Consider the following 15,420-nt stretch of genomic DNA (forward strand, 5'->3'; position numbering starts at 1 on the left):
TTTATGCAAGTTTACTCTTAGAAAAAAATACTCCTAAACAAGAAAGAAACATTAATTCAATCGATTGTCCGGTTCACCACTTACTACTGACTTAGACTGGGCTCTAAGAATTTTATCCCTTATTCGTAATTCTTCAGGTATTACTAGTTTAAAGATAAGAATTTGAAAATTATGAAATATTCCAGAATAAATGATTTTGATTTACACATTAGATGAATTCTTGTGTACTCACTTTTATTTATTTTTTGTTGTTAAGCACAAAGTTACACAATGGGCTATCTGTGCTGCGCCCACTGCGAGTATCGAAAACCGATGAGTTGCATTATAAACCTTGAGACTTACCACTGAGCTTTTGGGGGACATATGTTCACTTGCACGGATTATAGCTCATTCTCGTTTAATTGTATAAAACAAACATGTCAACTAACAGAAATGACAAAAACACAAAATCGAAAGTATAGATTTTTTTTTTAAATATGAGTAGTAATAAAATCACGTCACGAGATGGAGGTTTATTTAGAGAAAAACATTATAGCCTAGGATAAGTGTGACATTGTATTTAAAACTTACAGATTTCCAGTTGGATCGGGAATTGCTGGATTTGTTGCTCAAACCGGAGAGTCTCTTAATATTCCAGATGTTTATTACGACGATAGGTTTAACAGGTGAGCTTTGGGAACATACATAAATATCATTTGATAAATTGTTTGGGCACAGTATTCATACACGTGGTTGTTTTGTACTATTATATGGTATGTGTGTTTCAAATGTGAAAAACTAGAATAGAAGTTTGATATATATATATATATATGTGTGTGTGTGTGTGTGTGTGTGTGTATAAAGAGAGATCAACACGTTTAAAACACCACCGAAGCACGAGAATCGAAACTTATATTACTATATATTTTGTGCTTGAAGTGACTAAATTCTGATGTGAACAGAATATAAAAGATGTGCTCTGATGCTCCATCTTGTTATTTTTTGTACAGATCTGTCGACCAGCTTACGGGTTATACAACTAAAAATCTATTGTGTATGCCTATTTTTAATCGCAACAAGTAAGTGTTCTAAGTTTCGTTCTTTAAATATAAATATAATAAAGTGTTGTGTTTTTTTTACAGTTTTAATGCTCAAGGGCTAGTATAATGAGTATTGTAATTCCAACATGTCTTCTTCAACTTAAAATGTTCATAACTTGATAATTATGTAGATAGTGTTATCGCAGCATAATGAACGTTAAATATTGGTCTGAGTGTATGTCTATATTTGGACTTTAATATGCAAAACTCTTCCAATGTTTCCAAGTTTACTACAATGTACTACTAACCTCCTGAACGTAATTCTCCCAAAATCTCCACAGGCCTGTGTTACCTATGCCTAAAATATTGGCGAAAACTGATATAATCAGTCACCTAAAACGGTTTCTTTGTACTTTATAAGCAATACGTGTAATTTTATATGATTTTTCAAAGATACATGCTTATATTTAAGATGACTAGAACATGAACAAATAGCATGCTTCATATGTCCTGTGTCATTTTCAGAGTCATTGGAGTTGTCCAAATGGTAAATAAGGATAGTGGTCCTTTCACTAAATTAGACGAGGAAAATTTCGAAACTTTTGCCACGTATTGCGGCTTAGCGTTACATCATGCCAAGGTAATATCTACCATCTTCTTCTAAACTCTCGAATAGTTTAGAATGATTGGCAAAGATGAATTTGTTTAATTGTTGTTTTAAAAATATCTTTTAAAGTTCGTTGTATAATTTAACTTGCTTGAAAACCTGATAACTCTAACAACTTGTTTAACTAATTTCAGTGTAGGTGTATTTTGGGAATGTAATGACATATTAAGGGTCTTTCCAGCTTTATGAAAGAATTCGGCGGTCACAGAAGAAATACATGGTAGCACTGGAGATGCTTTCTTACCACAACGTTTGTTCAGAAGAGGAAGTTAATTTCGTTAAGGATAAACCAATCTTCCAAGACTTCAGTAAGCTCAAAGAGTAAGAACAACTCTGAAATGTTTCATCACAAATTCTTAACCAACATTTTATCACATTACTGTATGTAATACTCAAGACCGGATTGAGGGTTTTGTTGGCCCGAGGCTTTTCAACTTATAAGAGGCCCCTTCGATACAGAAACTCCATGTGTAGTACATTTATAGTCATAGCTTGAGGCTCCCTAATGAGTGTCAGGCTCTAGGCTTCAGTCCGGTAAGCCCATGCCTAAATCTAGGATTGGTAGTAATTTCGGATGTTACGTTATATTGAATGCCTTTCGTATACCTTTTCAAAGTGTTGTCTTTTTAGAGCGACATATAGTGTATTGTTTAGAGTTATATTTTGTCGTTGTTCAACGTTCTGTTTAATTGTTGTTTGTTTGGTTGGTTTACAATTTTTTCTTGCTTAAAATAAATCAGGTCAGATAACAAATTTGAAACATTAACAACTCCAAATAATATCTTGATACGATCTCGCCTCAACTCAAATTATCTTTCTAGGTTTACTTTCCCAAGTTATTCTTTGGATTCTGATGAAAAGGTTAAAGCCGCTGTATACATGTTCAACGACTTGTTCGCATCCCAAAAGTAAGTTGTAGATTTGCTGAGTAATAATCGAAGCCGAATCAGCCTTATTATGTGTTATGGCAACTCTGTGATGTGAATGAAATTACGCTAAAATGTTGTTTCTTGCTGTACATTTTGTCGTTAGACTAACCCTAGTAACCTTTTCTCTCTTTTTTTTAAGTTACAACAGTTACTGAAATACACTCGAGACGCAGTTTTATCAGTTGAAAATGCTCAAACCTGTAATCCTCACTTGATATTTTTACTTGTATTCTATTAACATTGTTTTACATGCTAAGTACCGGCGTAGATATTGTTGGCTGTCTCACTAATCTTAACAAGGTGTACTTCCGCAGGGTCTTCGAAAGAGTTCTGCTTCAAGAATATATAAAACCAAAATGTAAAGTAATAAATATTTTATTTTTTGTGCTTTTAAAGTTTGTATATCATGCTGTGTTGTAGCCTACAGAATGCATAACCCTTCTCGTGATTCTTAGCATGCGCATGTTTTACTGATGTCACGACAGTAAAAACCGAAACATTAAGCATCCCTAATGTGACGTCATATTAGTGTGTACTGACTAACAGACAACACACTACTGTTTGTGGTGCGACTGGTTGAAGCACCTGGAGGGGAAATAATACTCACGTTATATTCTATATTAATCTATTATGTGTTACATAGTTTTAAAAAAATACACGTTTATGTTTTGCCTGACGTAATTTAAATGGCCAGATATGCGGAAATATTAAAATTTGCACATTCTAATGTCATAGTGTTGTTCCAGATGGTGTAAAGTTTGTTTTCTGTTATCGGTATTTTGATGATTATACGGTTCACTGTATGGGTTTATAACAACAATAAATGTGTTCCGCACAGTTATTTCATGGTGCCTTCCCTCGGTGGCTCAGCAGTAAGTCTGAATGCTTATAGCGCTAAATATCGGGTTTCGATACCAACGATAGGCAGAGCACAGATAGTCCATTGTGTAACTTTGCGTTTAACAACAAAGAAATGTTGTGATATGAGGTAATAACACAAATAGTGCATTTAACGACGTTATAGCTTATCGAATGCGTAGTTACATCGCTCGAAACCGGGTTTCGATGCCCATAGTGGCGTTGAGCTCAATGACAAACAAAAGTTTATAGACATGCTATACACTGACGATGATTTAATGTCATTCGTACTCGCGACCAAAGAGATTTTTCTGAAACATTCAGTCCAGAGTGATGTGACATATACGAAACTAATTACTAATTAATTTTAAAATGTCATTACTATTTGTAATGACGCAGCAAATTACAGAGATGCCAACTATTTCAAATGACTGAACGTAATGATGTAGACAGAGCCCTTTCACAGTTTTAGTCCTTTTAGATTTGCCAGAAACAAGACAATCTGGTGAACGAGGCCTCTCTTTTTCCATCTTGTGAACGATCGCATTTGATGTTTCTATGCCGCTTAGAAAACGAGAAATACCCATCTACGCGAGCGCTAATTGGCTGACAAGCACTGATGACGTAACAATCGATTCTCCCTCGTACCCAGTATGTAGAAGCATCGCACTCAAACTATTGGTAGACGTCGTAGATAGAATTTTTTTTTTATTATTATTTTAAGCACAAGCATGATTATCGCAAGTAGCCATTTGGACTATGTCTTTTATTTATTATCAAAATTTGTTTGTATCTCACTAGAAATTTTCTTTTCACCCCTTTCAAGCCCTGGAGGAATAATTTATCACTTTATTGTACAGGCTTATATAATATATAATAATTTGGGAGTTGCAACAAGTCGTAATATTTGTCTGTATGAGCGTATAGTCGTAATGTATACACCAAAATCGTAATGATTACGCTCAAATCGTAATGGTTGGCATCTCTGAAATTATACAGTGACGTGGTTCAGAAACCAAATATATTCCCACTGGTTCCCTGGCGAGTCAATGGTAAATATACGCGCACGTAACACAAACATTCAGGGTTCAGTTTTCCTCATTGGCCAGAATGCAGGTAACAAGTTGTACAGCTTTGCGCTAAAACTACAAGACTTCTACTAGAACAACCACGATGTATCTACATTTTGATGTAACCTTCTCTCTGTGAACATTTACTATATTTTTCCAAATAGTTAAAGCACTCGACTCGTAATCTGAGGGTCGCGGGTTCGAATCCTTGTCACACTAAACATGCTCGCCATTTCAGCCGTGGGGGCGTTATAATGTGATGGTCAATCCTACTATTCGTTGGTAAAAGAGTAGCTCAAGAGTTGATGGTGAGTGGTGATGACTAGCTGCCTTCCCTTTAGTCTTATACTATAAAATTGGGAACAGCTAGCGCAGATAGCCGTCGTGTAGCTTTGCGCGAAATTCAAAAACAAACAAAACGTACTTTCCATCAATTTACACTTGTAACTTATGGTTATCATTTCATCAGTTTAGTTATTGCAATATAAATTTATTTTAAAAGAATTCTAGAGATTAAAAATTGGGTTTTAATACCCTTGGTAGGTATAGAACAGATATCCCATTGTGTAACTTTACGCTTAACGAAAAACAAACCAGGGCGTCTGGAGGTATATTCGTTATTAACATTATTTATGACACAAATTTCGTTTGTTGAATTATGAAATGACATTACAACATAAGACTTTTCAATTGAGCTGAAATTCGATTGGTTCAAATCTTTGATCTTGGGGGAAACTGTAAAATTAAAATAGTTATTTCTGCATTGGTGTTAATTTGAATGTCTGTCGTTGTTTGCTATGCTCGAACTTGTACAAATGCTCGGAATGTTTACCAAGGGTCCATGGTTCACGTTCAGTTGACTCAAAAATGCGATGCGCACTTCGATTAGATTGGGGACTGCTGTGCACATATCGTGTTTGTGAAGGCTTTGCACGAAATTTTTAAAGAAACATTCTCAGTCCAAGCAGGGCAATTTATAAGACGATTCACACCGACAGAAATATACAAATGATTTAACAGGAAAATCGGAAAATAGCATTGGACACTGATAATGCAATATTTTCATTTGTCAACACTTGTTTGCACAACGATGCTTGTCAGGTGTATCTCAAAAGTGGGATTCAATAATTTCATATATGTGATCTGAAGGCTTGTGTCCACTTAAAGCTTAACAGTTATTATGGGACTATTCGTACCAGCTATTATTATTTTTGTTTTGTTTTTCTCGTGTGTAACTAGTATTTAGTTTAATTACACGTTGGTTTGGTTCGTTTTGAATTTTGCACAAAGCTACACAAGGGCTATCTGCGCTAGCTGTCCTTAATTTAGCAGTGTAAGACTAGAGGGAAGGCAGCTAATCATCACCACCAATTCTTGGGCTCTTCTTTTACCAACGAATAGTGGGATTGACCACACATTATAATGCTCCTATGGCTGAAAGGTGAGCATGTTTGGTGTGACGGAAATTCGAACCCGCGTCCCTCGGATTACGAGTCGATTGCCTTAACCACCTGGCCATGCCGAGGCCTAATTACTTGTACTGTGATCACTCAAATAGTTGTCACCAGCTGGCACAGCGGTAGGTCTTCAGATTTGCATTGCTAAAATTAGGGGTTCGATTCCCCTCGGCGGACATAGCATATAGCCTGATGTGGCTTTGGTACAAAAAAAATCACACACAAACACTAACAGTTATTGCCATTAGTTTAAATGTAGGCTATCAGCCCAGAAGGTGTAGCACACAGCAGGTGTTACATTAAAACGCTTTTATGAATTGTCTTCATATTACTGCAAATACTTTTGTACTTATGAACTGCAGAAGGTATGTTTCAGTGGCTAGCGAGCCAGACTGTGGGTCCGAAGATTTATTGTTCTTGTCCCAATATTACGACAAAAAAAGTCGTACTCCACACTTTGGGATCATGGATGCTTTATAAGAGTGACAGTCAGCTTCCTCTATTCAGTCTTACACTGTTTTTTTTTTTATCAATACAGAATCAGGGACGCCCAGTGTAGATAGCCATTGTTTGAATAACAGTTATGCTATGGTAATGTTTGTTTGTTCGTGTGTGTTTTTAGTTTTGCGCAAATCTACATGAGGGTTATTTGCATTTGACGTCTCTAATTTAGCAGAGTAACACTAGAGGGAAGGCAGCTAGTCACCATCACCCACCGCCAACTCTTGAGCTACTCTCTTACCAACGAATAGTGGGATTCACCGTCACGTAATAACGCGTTCACAGCTGAAAGGGCAAGGATGTTTGGTGTGACGGAGATTCGAACATGCGACCCTCAGATTACAAGTCAAGCGCCCTCACCCCCTTGCAATGCCGGGCTTCTCTATGGAAATGAACAAGCATCTTGTGCTAACTTTTTCCAATACTAAAATGGCATATATTTTGTTTCATAAAGGGATTATCTTCATTAAAGGTCAATGAGATGAACTTTAACCTTGTAACGTTTTGATGTGATCTCCAGTCAAAGTTGTTCTCTATTTAACTTATGGGTTTGTTGCACATAGCCAATAATGAGGTTATCCGACTGATAAAACGTTCCATTTTAATCACTACAAGTAAGAATGGTATATAATAATTCGAGGGTTATTTATAATAGTTTTATTCATGTGGTTTTACGTCGATACAAAGGTTCTGAATCTTTTATGATCCGCAGGTATGAGCAAGATTGTCTCATCAGGTTTATCATAACAGTTCGCAAGAACTACCGACGTGTACCCTATCACAACTGGACTCATGGTTTCTCCGTGGCTAACGCAATGTACGCAGTTCTAAAGTCATCTCAAACGATATATAAACCAATAGAAGTAAGGGAAAAACAAAACATGTTTTATTATCGTCTTAATTATCTTAATAGATAACGCTTCAAAGAGTTTTGAAAGTTTGAAGTCTTGGGATTAAAATAAACTTTAATTATCAAAATATTTATAATAATGTGGTATATTTATTGTTGTTAAGCCTACAAATTTAAGATTTTTTGTCGTAATTGTCAACCAGTTTCGTACTTTTGATTCTATTTTTAAATTGCTGTGTATAGTAAATTAATTTATTAGCCCTGCTTCTTAAAATAAACTATTATATTAATTATTGATCCCGTTACATAAAATCAAAATTATTATAATCACTTTTACAAAACATAAAATTGTTTTATATTTTACTGTGTCATAGTGATGTATCTTTTCACGTTTATTAACTTATGATTTCTGTCGAATTTGTAGCAATTGGCCTTATTTGTAGCTAGTCTGTGCCACGACTTAGACCACAGAGGGAAGACCAACCAGTTTTTAATACAGTCAGAATCTCCGTTAGCAGCTATTTACTCTACCTCAATTTTAGAGCACCACCACTTTAATCAGGCAGTTTCCATTCTTCAGGTAAAAATCACATGCTTAGACAATTTTCTTCCATCCAGCATCAGTTCTTTGTTTTTTAGCTCGCCTTAAAAATTTTTTTCTCCTCTCACATAACGGTCATCACATTATACTAGAACTCTTGCTTATATGATACTGGAAAACTTTATTGTTACGCAATGTGCAACCACAAACTTCGAGAAATTTTTATCCTGTGTGCGTATAGATTTACACTAGGGGTCACGATGTTCCCGTTTCCTTTTACGGAGAACTTTTTTCCTACATGCACAAGGTGCAGATATCACGTCATGAATACGTCACATATGTATCTAATGCACTGGCGCCATGGGAAATCAGCTAGTATGCGTAATAAACGTAATTCGTAACTGTTTCTTGGTTGTTGTTTTTTAAGTGACAAAATGTTCATCAGTCAGTGAACTGTTTATTCAACATGTTTAGTGTCACACAGTAGCGACCTATCAAAATTTCTAGTGTATTTGTGGTTACTGTAAATGTCCCTAAACTTTATATTCGAAGAAAATCACATGTATAACGAACGTCAACTCAAATACCAATGGAAAATGAAGTAGACATTATTTCGTAAGGGAACTACAGGTTAGGTTTTATTTTAAGGCAAATATTTAAAATTAAAGTTTTTTTTAGGTATGAAACATAGAAACTAAGTATACGAAGTATAATTATATTTATTTAGAAAACGTAGCTAGTAGTGCTGGAAATCTTTATTATGATTATTCTTTCTCCTATCTTACAGCAAGATGGACACAATATACTGGCAAGCTTAAGTTCTGAAAACTACAGGAAGGTAAATTTTATGAGAGTTATTTGTAGTCTTAAAAAGGATTATTTGCCGATTTAATGACTTTAAAATGCTCGAATTAGAAACATCTTTGAAATACCTTGGTTTATTTTTGAATTATACAGATACATCGTAGTGAAAAGAATTACTAGGAGAGAAGTGTAAAAAGTAAAACTAAGCCACAAGTAAAAAACTAAGCTGTAAAACGTCGTTATAGAAAGGAGAATTAAAAACTAAAACTTACCATAAGAATTTAAATAAATTTGATTTTTTTTATAGCAAAGCAACATTGGGCTATCTGCTGTCTCCACCGAAGGGTATCAAACCTTTGATTCTAGCGTTGTAAATTCGCAGACTTACCGCTGTCCCAGCCGGGGTACAAATAAATTTTTAAACACCATGGTACGTAAATAAAATTATTGAGGTTAATATGAAACAATATTTTGTTTTATCCTTAATAAAAAAAAAGTAACCTGCAGTGGCAGCGGCGTCTGCGGGTTTACAACGCTAAAAACTGGATTTCAATACCTGTGGTGGGTAGAGCACAGACAGCCCATTGTGTAGCTATGTGCTTAACTTCGAAACAAAAACTACAAAAAGTAAGAGAATCTCATTGGATTGTAGGTTTGAATACTGTTCAACCTTGTGAAATAACTCTAGATCCAGGGATCAGCGACGTCAGATTATCATTTCGTTCTGTGTCAGAAAAATAAATTTGTTCATGTGTTATGAAATCTAAATCTTAACCCTTTTAATTATTTGTGATAATTTTCAGGTAATTTTTAATCATACCTGTTTAATATTCCTTCCCTAACTGATCTTCGTACCGCAGTTTTATTTTATTAAAACTGCGGGTTGTTTCTCTTTACAGTTTTATTTTGTAGAACATATCTCTAACCTCTATACTCCTAACATTCTCGTTTCCGGTAATGTTGCACAGGAAATGAGAAAAGCTTCCGGCGAAACCCATCAAACGCCACTGAGGACACTTTTGTATCTCCATGGTAGCGTGCATGACGTCACAAACTTTATTTCATCTGACACTTCACACAGTTATTCCTAGCTTGACCCTGAAGAAGAAAGGTTAACCTATCGCAAGCGTTCCGGTTTTAGGATATCGTATATTGGGTTAACTACAAACATTTATAGTTGTAGGGTACGACACAAAACGTTTTACTTTTCGACACATGAAAATAAAAAAAATCAACATACTATTATATTTAAATCAGGTTAAACAACAGGAAATTTTGCAAAACAGCTAACCAATCCTGCACGATAACCACAGTAAACATTTCAATACAAAATAAATATTAAGTTACAATATTATTAACATCATACGTGAAACTGATGTGATGAGCACATGGTAGGCAACCTATAGGACGAAGTCTTCAAAAACTTTTTGAGAATTCTTAAATATATTTGTGACGTAAATCACCAAATCTTAGTTCTATTGCAGATTTCTAGTTTTGGTAGCACAGTAACTGTTAAAAATTTCACGATCATTTAATACACAATTCTAAACATAAAATAGTTTCCGGTCCTAAAACCATAATAAAATACAAATAACTTACTGCACAAGATTAAAATCAGTAAAAACCCGATGTGACCGTAAAACAGTCACATTCACTCTATATGTTTCTACGTACGTTACTGCATCATTCTCATAAATGTAATATTTTGCCAATATAACCTTTATTTATACTATTACCAGAAGACCAATTTACATATTAAAGAATTTCACGCCATCTACTGACAACATTTTCATCAGATCCATTATCCGTATTTAATTTAATTTTTTTTTATTTTTACTGTAACTGTTCGATAAAATAGTCATGTGCTAATGGTGAAATCATGGACAGCAGTAAATATTTTTATTTTTACTGTAACTGTTTGATAAAATAGTCGTGTATTAATGGTGAAATCATAAACAGCAGTAAATATTTTTATTTTTCTGTATTTGTTTGAAAAAACAGTCGTGTGTTAATAGTGTTTTCTAAACAGTTTAAGCTGTCCAGAGAGCATCATCACCGAGCTAGTGCCTAAAAAAAGCGCTGTCTTCGTAAATTCCAATAATTCGTAAATAATCAAAAGATTCTCTACTCATGAGTCATACTAGTATTAATTCCAGCTATCAGTTGCTAACATTCGTTGGTTTCGTTCAGAAAGACTCTACTCTGATAGTATGATAAGTTACTTTAAACCAGTTCTTACCTAAGACTTCGTAAAATTACCGTGTCGCAGTCCGAAAACAAACTCTTAATTCAGAAATCGAAACATTTGATCACATACAGGGAAGCTTACAAGTGACATCTGTGAACTTTAGCTATTGATAAACCACATCGTTCTGTGTGTGCCTTTAAGGTTGAATATAATATATCTTGGCAACAGCTTCGAATTCATATTCTGTCCAAGATATTTAAAACAATATATCATTATATGGAATATCAGTTGGTATAAATTAGATAAAAAAGATATATTGGTAAAAAAAAGATATAAATTATCTTATTTTAAAATGTCGACTCTTTAACCTTCCATAGTATGATAATGTGGTTAAGAAATATAGAAGTAACAAGATTTTTCTACTTTATGTTATTAATGTATTTATTTAAACAATGCATTATAAACTGTTACTTTGATAACATCACAAACCAGATGTAGAGGTGTTGTTTTGCTTGTATCGTGTGTAGAGAAAATGTGTTAATACAACAACGAAAATTTCTTGATCAAAAAAGGTTTTGAAAAATATCAAGCACTGTATATTAGCAACAGACCTGGCATTGTTTTTTCCCAACAAAGCAAAACTAAAGACTCTGATTGATGAAGACAACTTTAGTTGGAAGAATGCCGAACACAGGTATCGTGGAAAAGTTTGTTTGTTTTGAATTTCGCGCAAAGATACACGAGGGCTATCTGTGTTAGCCGCCCTTAATTTAGTTGTGTAAGACTACAGGGAAGGCAGCTAGTCATCACCACCCACCGCCAACTCTTGAGCTACTCTTTTACCAACGAATAGTGAGATTGAGCATCAAATACAACGCCCCCACGGCTGAAAGGGCGAGCATGTTTGGTGCGACGGGGATTCGAACCTGCGACCCACAGATTGAGAGTCGAGCGCTATAACCACCAGGTCGTGTAGGGCCTATCGTTTAAGGAAGACAATTTCTAGCAATACAAATTGAATATAAACTTGCGTTTTTCAAATTTGACCGAACAAATAAATTTAATTTTTTCGGTCTTCAAAGTGTTTAGAAATCTCTCTCTTCTCTTTTATATATATTTATATAAATGCTTTTTTAAACTTTCATTGGACTAAGCTCTTGTACAAAAGTCTATCGGGAGACAGTATTCGTATAAGCATTCAAACGTAATTAAAAACTTTCCTGTTTAAAGAAAACATTTCATTGAAACACTAGTTTAGCTGAGACTCGAATTTTTACATGTAGAACACAGAAACTGCAGGCTAGATTTTACACGAACCAGAACTCATGAATCTAGTAATTAACCAGCCAAGTAACAAATAAAAACAAATGAAATTAGAAGATAAGTTGGATTGAATTTTGAAACAAATGGTCGTAGCTAATGCTTCAGAACAATACTTCCTTTTCATTTATCTTGGCTGGGTATGGCCTAGTAGTTAGCAAAATTGCACTCCGCACTTTGAAGTCGTCTGTGTTTGATAAATGTGAAGTTCATTTTCCACTATTCGAAAAATGACCTAAAAGTTGGCGGCAGGTGCTATCGGATTAGTTGCTGCACCTATAGTCCATCAGTTCAATATTATTGATGGCTGGTACGGATAACGTTTGTGTTATTTTGCCCAAATTTCCAAAAAAAGTTTGAAACAGACGATATACAAATTAAGATTTTAGGACTTGATAAAAAAAATTAGACAATGTAACAATGAGGTATTGTAAGGATGATAGAGCTAAATCAAACTGGAAAACAACTCCATAAACAGTATTTCAAGAATTAGTTCTAAATACTGTCGGAAAACAGAAATGTTATTTTTAAAACAAAACTGGTATTTGAAGTCATAAAAGCCCCAGTACATTAGAATAAATCATAAAACTTAGGTAGCATAAATAACACCTTAATCAAGAATTCCTTCGCCCTGATAAAAATCATGTTTCAATACATATCTTAGGTAGAATACAAAGATCCCGTTGTTTATATTTACTTTCGTTTACGATAATAATTACGTTACGGCTTTACTGTTTCTTATAATAACACATTTCCAGTATTTGGGGCTATGAATAAGTGCTGTGTTTGAATCTTGATAGATTGTTAGCTGAAGCTATTTGTATGACAGCTTGCGATCTGTGTTCGAGTTCCAAACCGTGGGATCAACAGCAGCGAACAGTTAAGGAAATTTCTGAGGAATTCTACCAGCAGGTAAAGATATTAATCTACCTACTACTAATAATAAAGATTTTGTGATGGTTACTTATAGATGTTTTAGCTGTATCCTGATCTCTGAAGAATGTAAACAAAACAGATAATAAAGTTAAAATATTCGTCGTTCTACGAGACTATTCTTGTATTTAACCAACCAGGCTTGTCGTAGAACACTTTTAGCATAGATTATCACACACCAGAGAAAGAAAGAAAGCGAAAAAGGAATAGAAATTACACTGTATATTTTATTAATTAATTTACACACTTGTTTGATAAAAAGAGTCAATTGTTTATTGAAATTATGTAGATGGATTTGTAGACCAGAGAAGGAAAGCACTTAATATTGTATCAACTTTGGTAATTAAAGTGATTCTATTCTATACATTTACTAGGGTGATGCTGAGAGAGAAAGCGGTAAAGAACCAATACCCATGATGGACAGAACCAAACTTGGCCAACAGCCATCATCTCAGGTTTGAATTCACTGGGTCGTCTTTGGTGTTATTATAAAATTATCTGGTTCCACGTTCTTTATCTACTAGTTAGTTAGTCCAACTGTAATAGCAATGTTTTCAAATCTCTTTCATATATAGAATTTGACTCAGTACGTTTTATCACTGTACATATAAGACATTATAATGTGTTTTTTTTAACATTTCAGGTACTACAGTTATACATTGGGGTAATACAAGAAGGCTACACGTATTTTTTATCAGAGATATTTGGATTAAGGTAGACGTTGCTTTACAGTGGTAACATTGTGCTGGAACGTTTTATACGTGGACTTTTTCAAGATGTTTTAGTTGAATTTCTTCAAGTAACTGGACGAAAGAGCTAAAATCAAAGCATATTTTAAAGAGCGGCATTTAATAAATGAATTGGCAAAATATTACAAGTTATAAACGAAACACGAATTGTATCACATTAAAAACTGTCAAAATTAGTGTGTAGCTGAACCAGGTTTTCTGGAAAAAGCTGATTTGGTCAAAAAGTAACAAGTAAAGCACTTTTTGTATCTGCAAGACAAATTTCTACTTCGTCGGTAGAGGGCATTTTACTGAACCGTATTTCACTCTTCAGTCAGTGAAGTCCCAGTTCTCTGATGTCTTCAGGTGAATTGAATCATCCATCCAAGGATACCCCAAAAGATATCTGTAGTTATAACCTGTTGAAAACGAGTTCTTTGAATTTCCAAGCAGTCAGAGTTATGGTTAGCTTTTCTGTAATTGGCAAAATGAGTTACTCAGTGTTTGTCCCTTTGTTTTAGTTTTTAGTGACGTATATCTCCTTAATTCATTACATAAATGCTATTATATTGTAGTTATGTAAACTGGATAAACTGGGCTAGACAACTAGTGCTTAAGATTTATATTCAACCAAGACGAATCCGAATCCAATATTTATTATCAAGTAGTGTTAGCAGAGCTTCCGGAAGCTTTGAATCATTGGTCGGTCGCTGTTGTTTAATATATTATATTTTTAATATCTAACAAGTTTATCAACCTTCTATGTTATTGTGACCAAAGTTATTGTTTTGCAGGTTGGTTTCCTGAAAGCCATATGCTTACCTTGCTACGAAGTCACCGTGGAAGTGCTTCCTAATACAAAACCCATGCTCGATGGTTGTCTGTAAGTCACATCATATCTGTAATTAACACTATATATTATCCAAGGAGTGAGGTGAGAATAAACTAGCAGGCCCAGAATGGCCCTAAGGTGCTTGACTCGCAATGTGAAGGTCGCGGGTTCGAGACCTCCTGACACCAAACATGCTCGCCCTTTCAGCATTATAATATTACGGTCAATTCCACTATTCGTTGATAAAAAAGTAGTACAAGAGTTGGCGGTAGGTAATGATGACTAGCTGCCTTCTCTCAAGTTTTACACTGGCAAATTAGAGACGACTAGCACAGATAGCCCTCGTGTAGCTTTGTGCGAAATTCAAAACAAACTAGTATCGTATATTAATTTGAATAAATTATGGTGTATGGGGGAAGGGGGGTAAGCAGTGCGAACTTCAAGAGTAATTACCATATTTTACGCCTTGTAAGACGCCTACATGGTGGAAGACCACCCTAATTTTGGAAAGACAATTCTAAGAAAAAAATATTTTGACTCGGCAACCAATTCCTTGATGAATCTTTTACTTTTTTCAACCTACTGAGTAAATACAGTGAAATACATCACAGGATATCGACAATATTAGTTAAATTGAAAATACTTGTAATTGGTAAGTAATAATATTACGATCTGTATGAGAGGCTATTTTAAGTAGACCCTAAGCTAACCTCTTGCCTTAAC

General features: G+C 34.6%; 1 protein-coding gene across 1 annotated transcript in view; it reads left to right on the plus strand.

The window, feature by feature from the left end:
• LOC143238478 (putative 3',5'-cyclic phosphodiesterase pde-5) overlaps positions 1–15,420 on the plus strand; it is an 89,089-nt gene that overhangs the window by 67,222 nt on the left and 6,447 nt on the right. Inside the window, exons 15-26 of the mRNA XM_076478748.1 lie at positions 573–665; positions 990–1,058; positions 1,545–1,659; positions 1,868–2,007; positions 2,508–2,594; positions 7,214–7,364; positions 7,776–7,931; positions 8,680–8,730; positions 11,457–11,578; positions 13,005–13,116; positions 13,512–13,592; positions 14,660–14,748. Of these exons, the coding sequence (XP_076334863.1) occupies positions 573–665; positions 990–1,058; positions 1,545–1,659; positions 1,868–2,007; positions 2,508–2,594; positions 7,214–7,364; positions 7,776–7,931; positions 8,680–8,730; positions 11,457–11,578; positions 13,005–13,116; positions 13,512–13,592; positions 14,660–14,748 (1,266 nt within the window). The remainder of the gene's footprint in view (positions 1–572; positions 666–989; positions 1,059–1,544; positions 1,660–1,867; positions 2,008–2,507; positions 2,595–7,213; positions 7,365–7,775; positions 7,932–8,679; positions 8,731–11,456; positions 11,579–13,004; positions 13,117–13,511; positions 13,593–14,659; positions 14,749–15,420) is intronic.

The sequence above is a fragment of the Tachypleus tridentatus genome, chromosome 13, assembly GCF_004210375.1.
Source record: "Tachypleus tridentatus isolate NWPU-2018 chromosome 13, ASM421037v1, whole genome shotgun sequence".
NCBI lineage: Eukaryota > Metazoa > Arthropoda > Merostomata > Xiphosura > Limulidae > Tachypleus > Tachypleus tridentatus.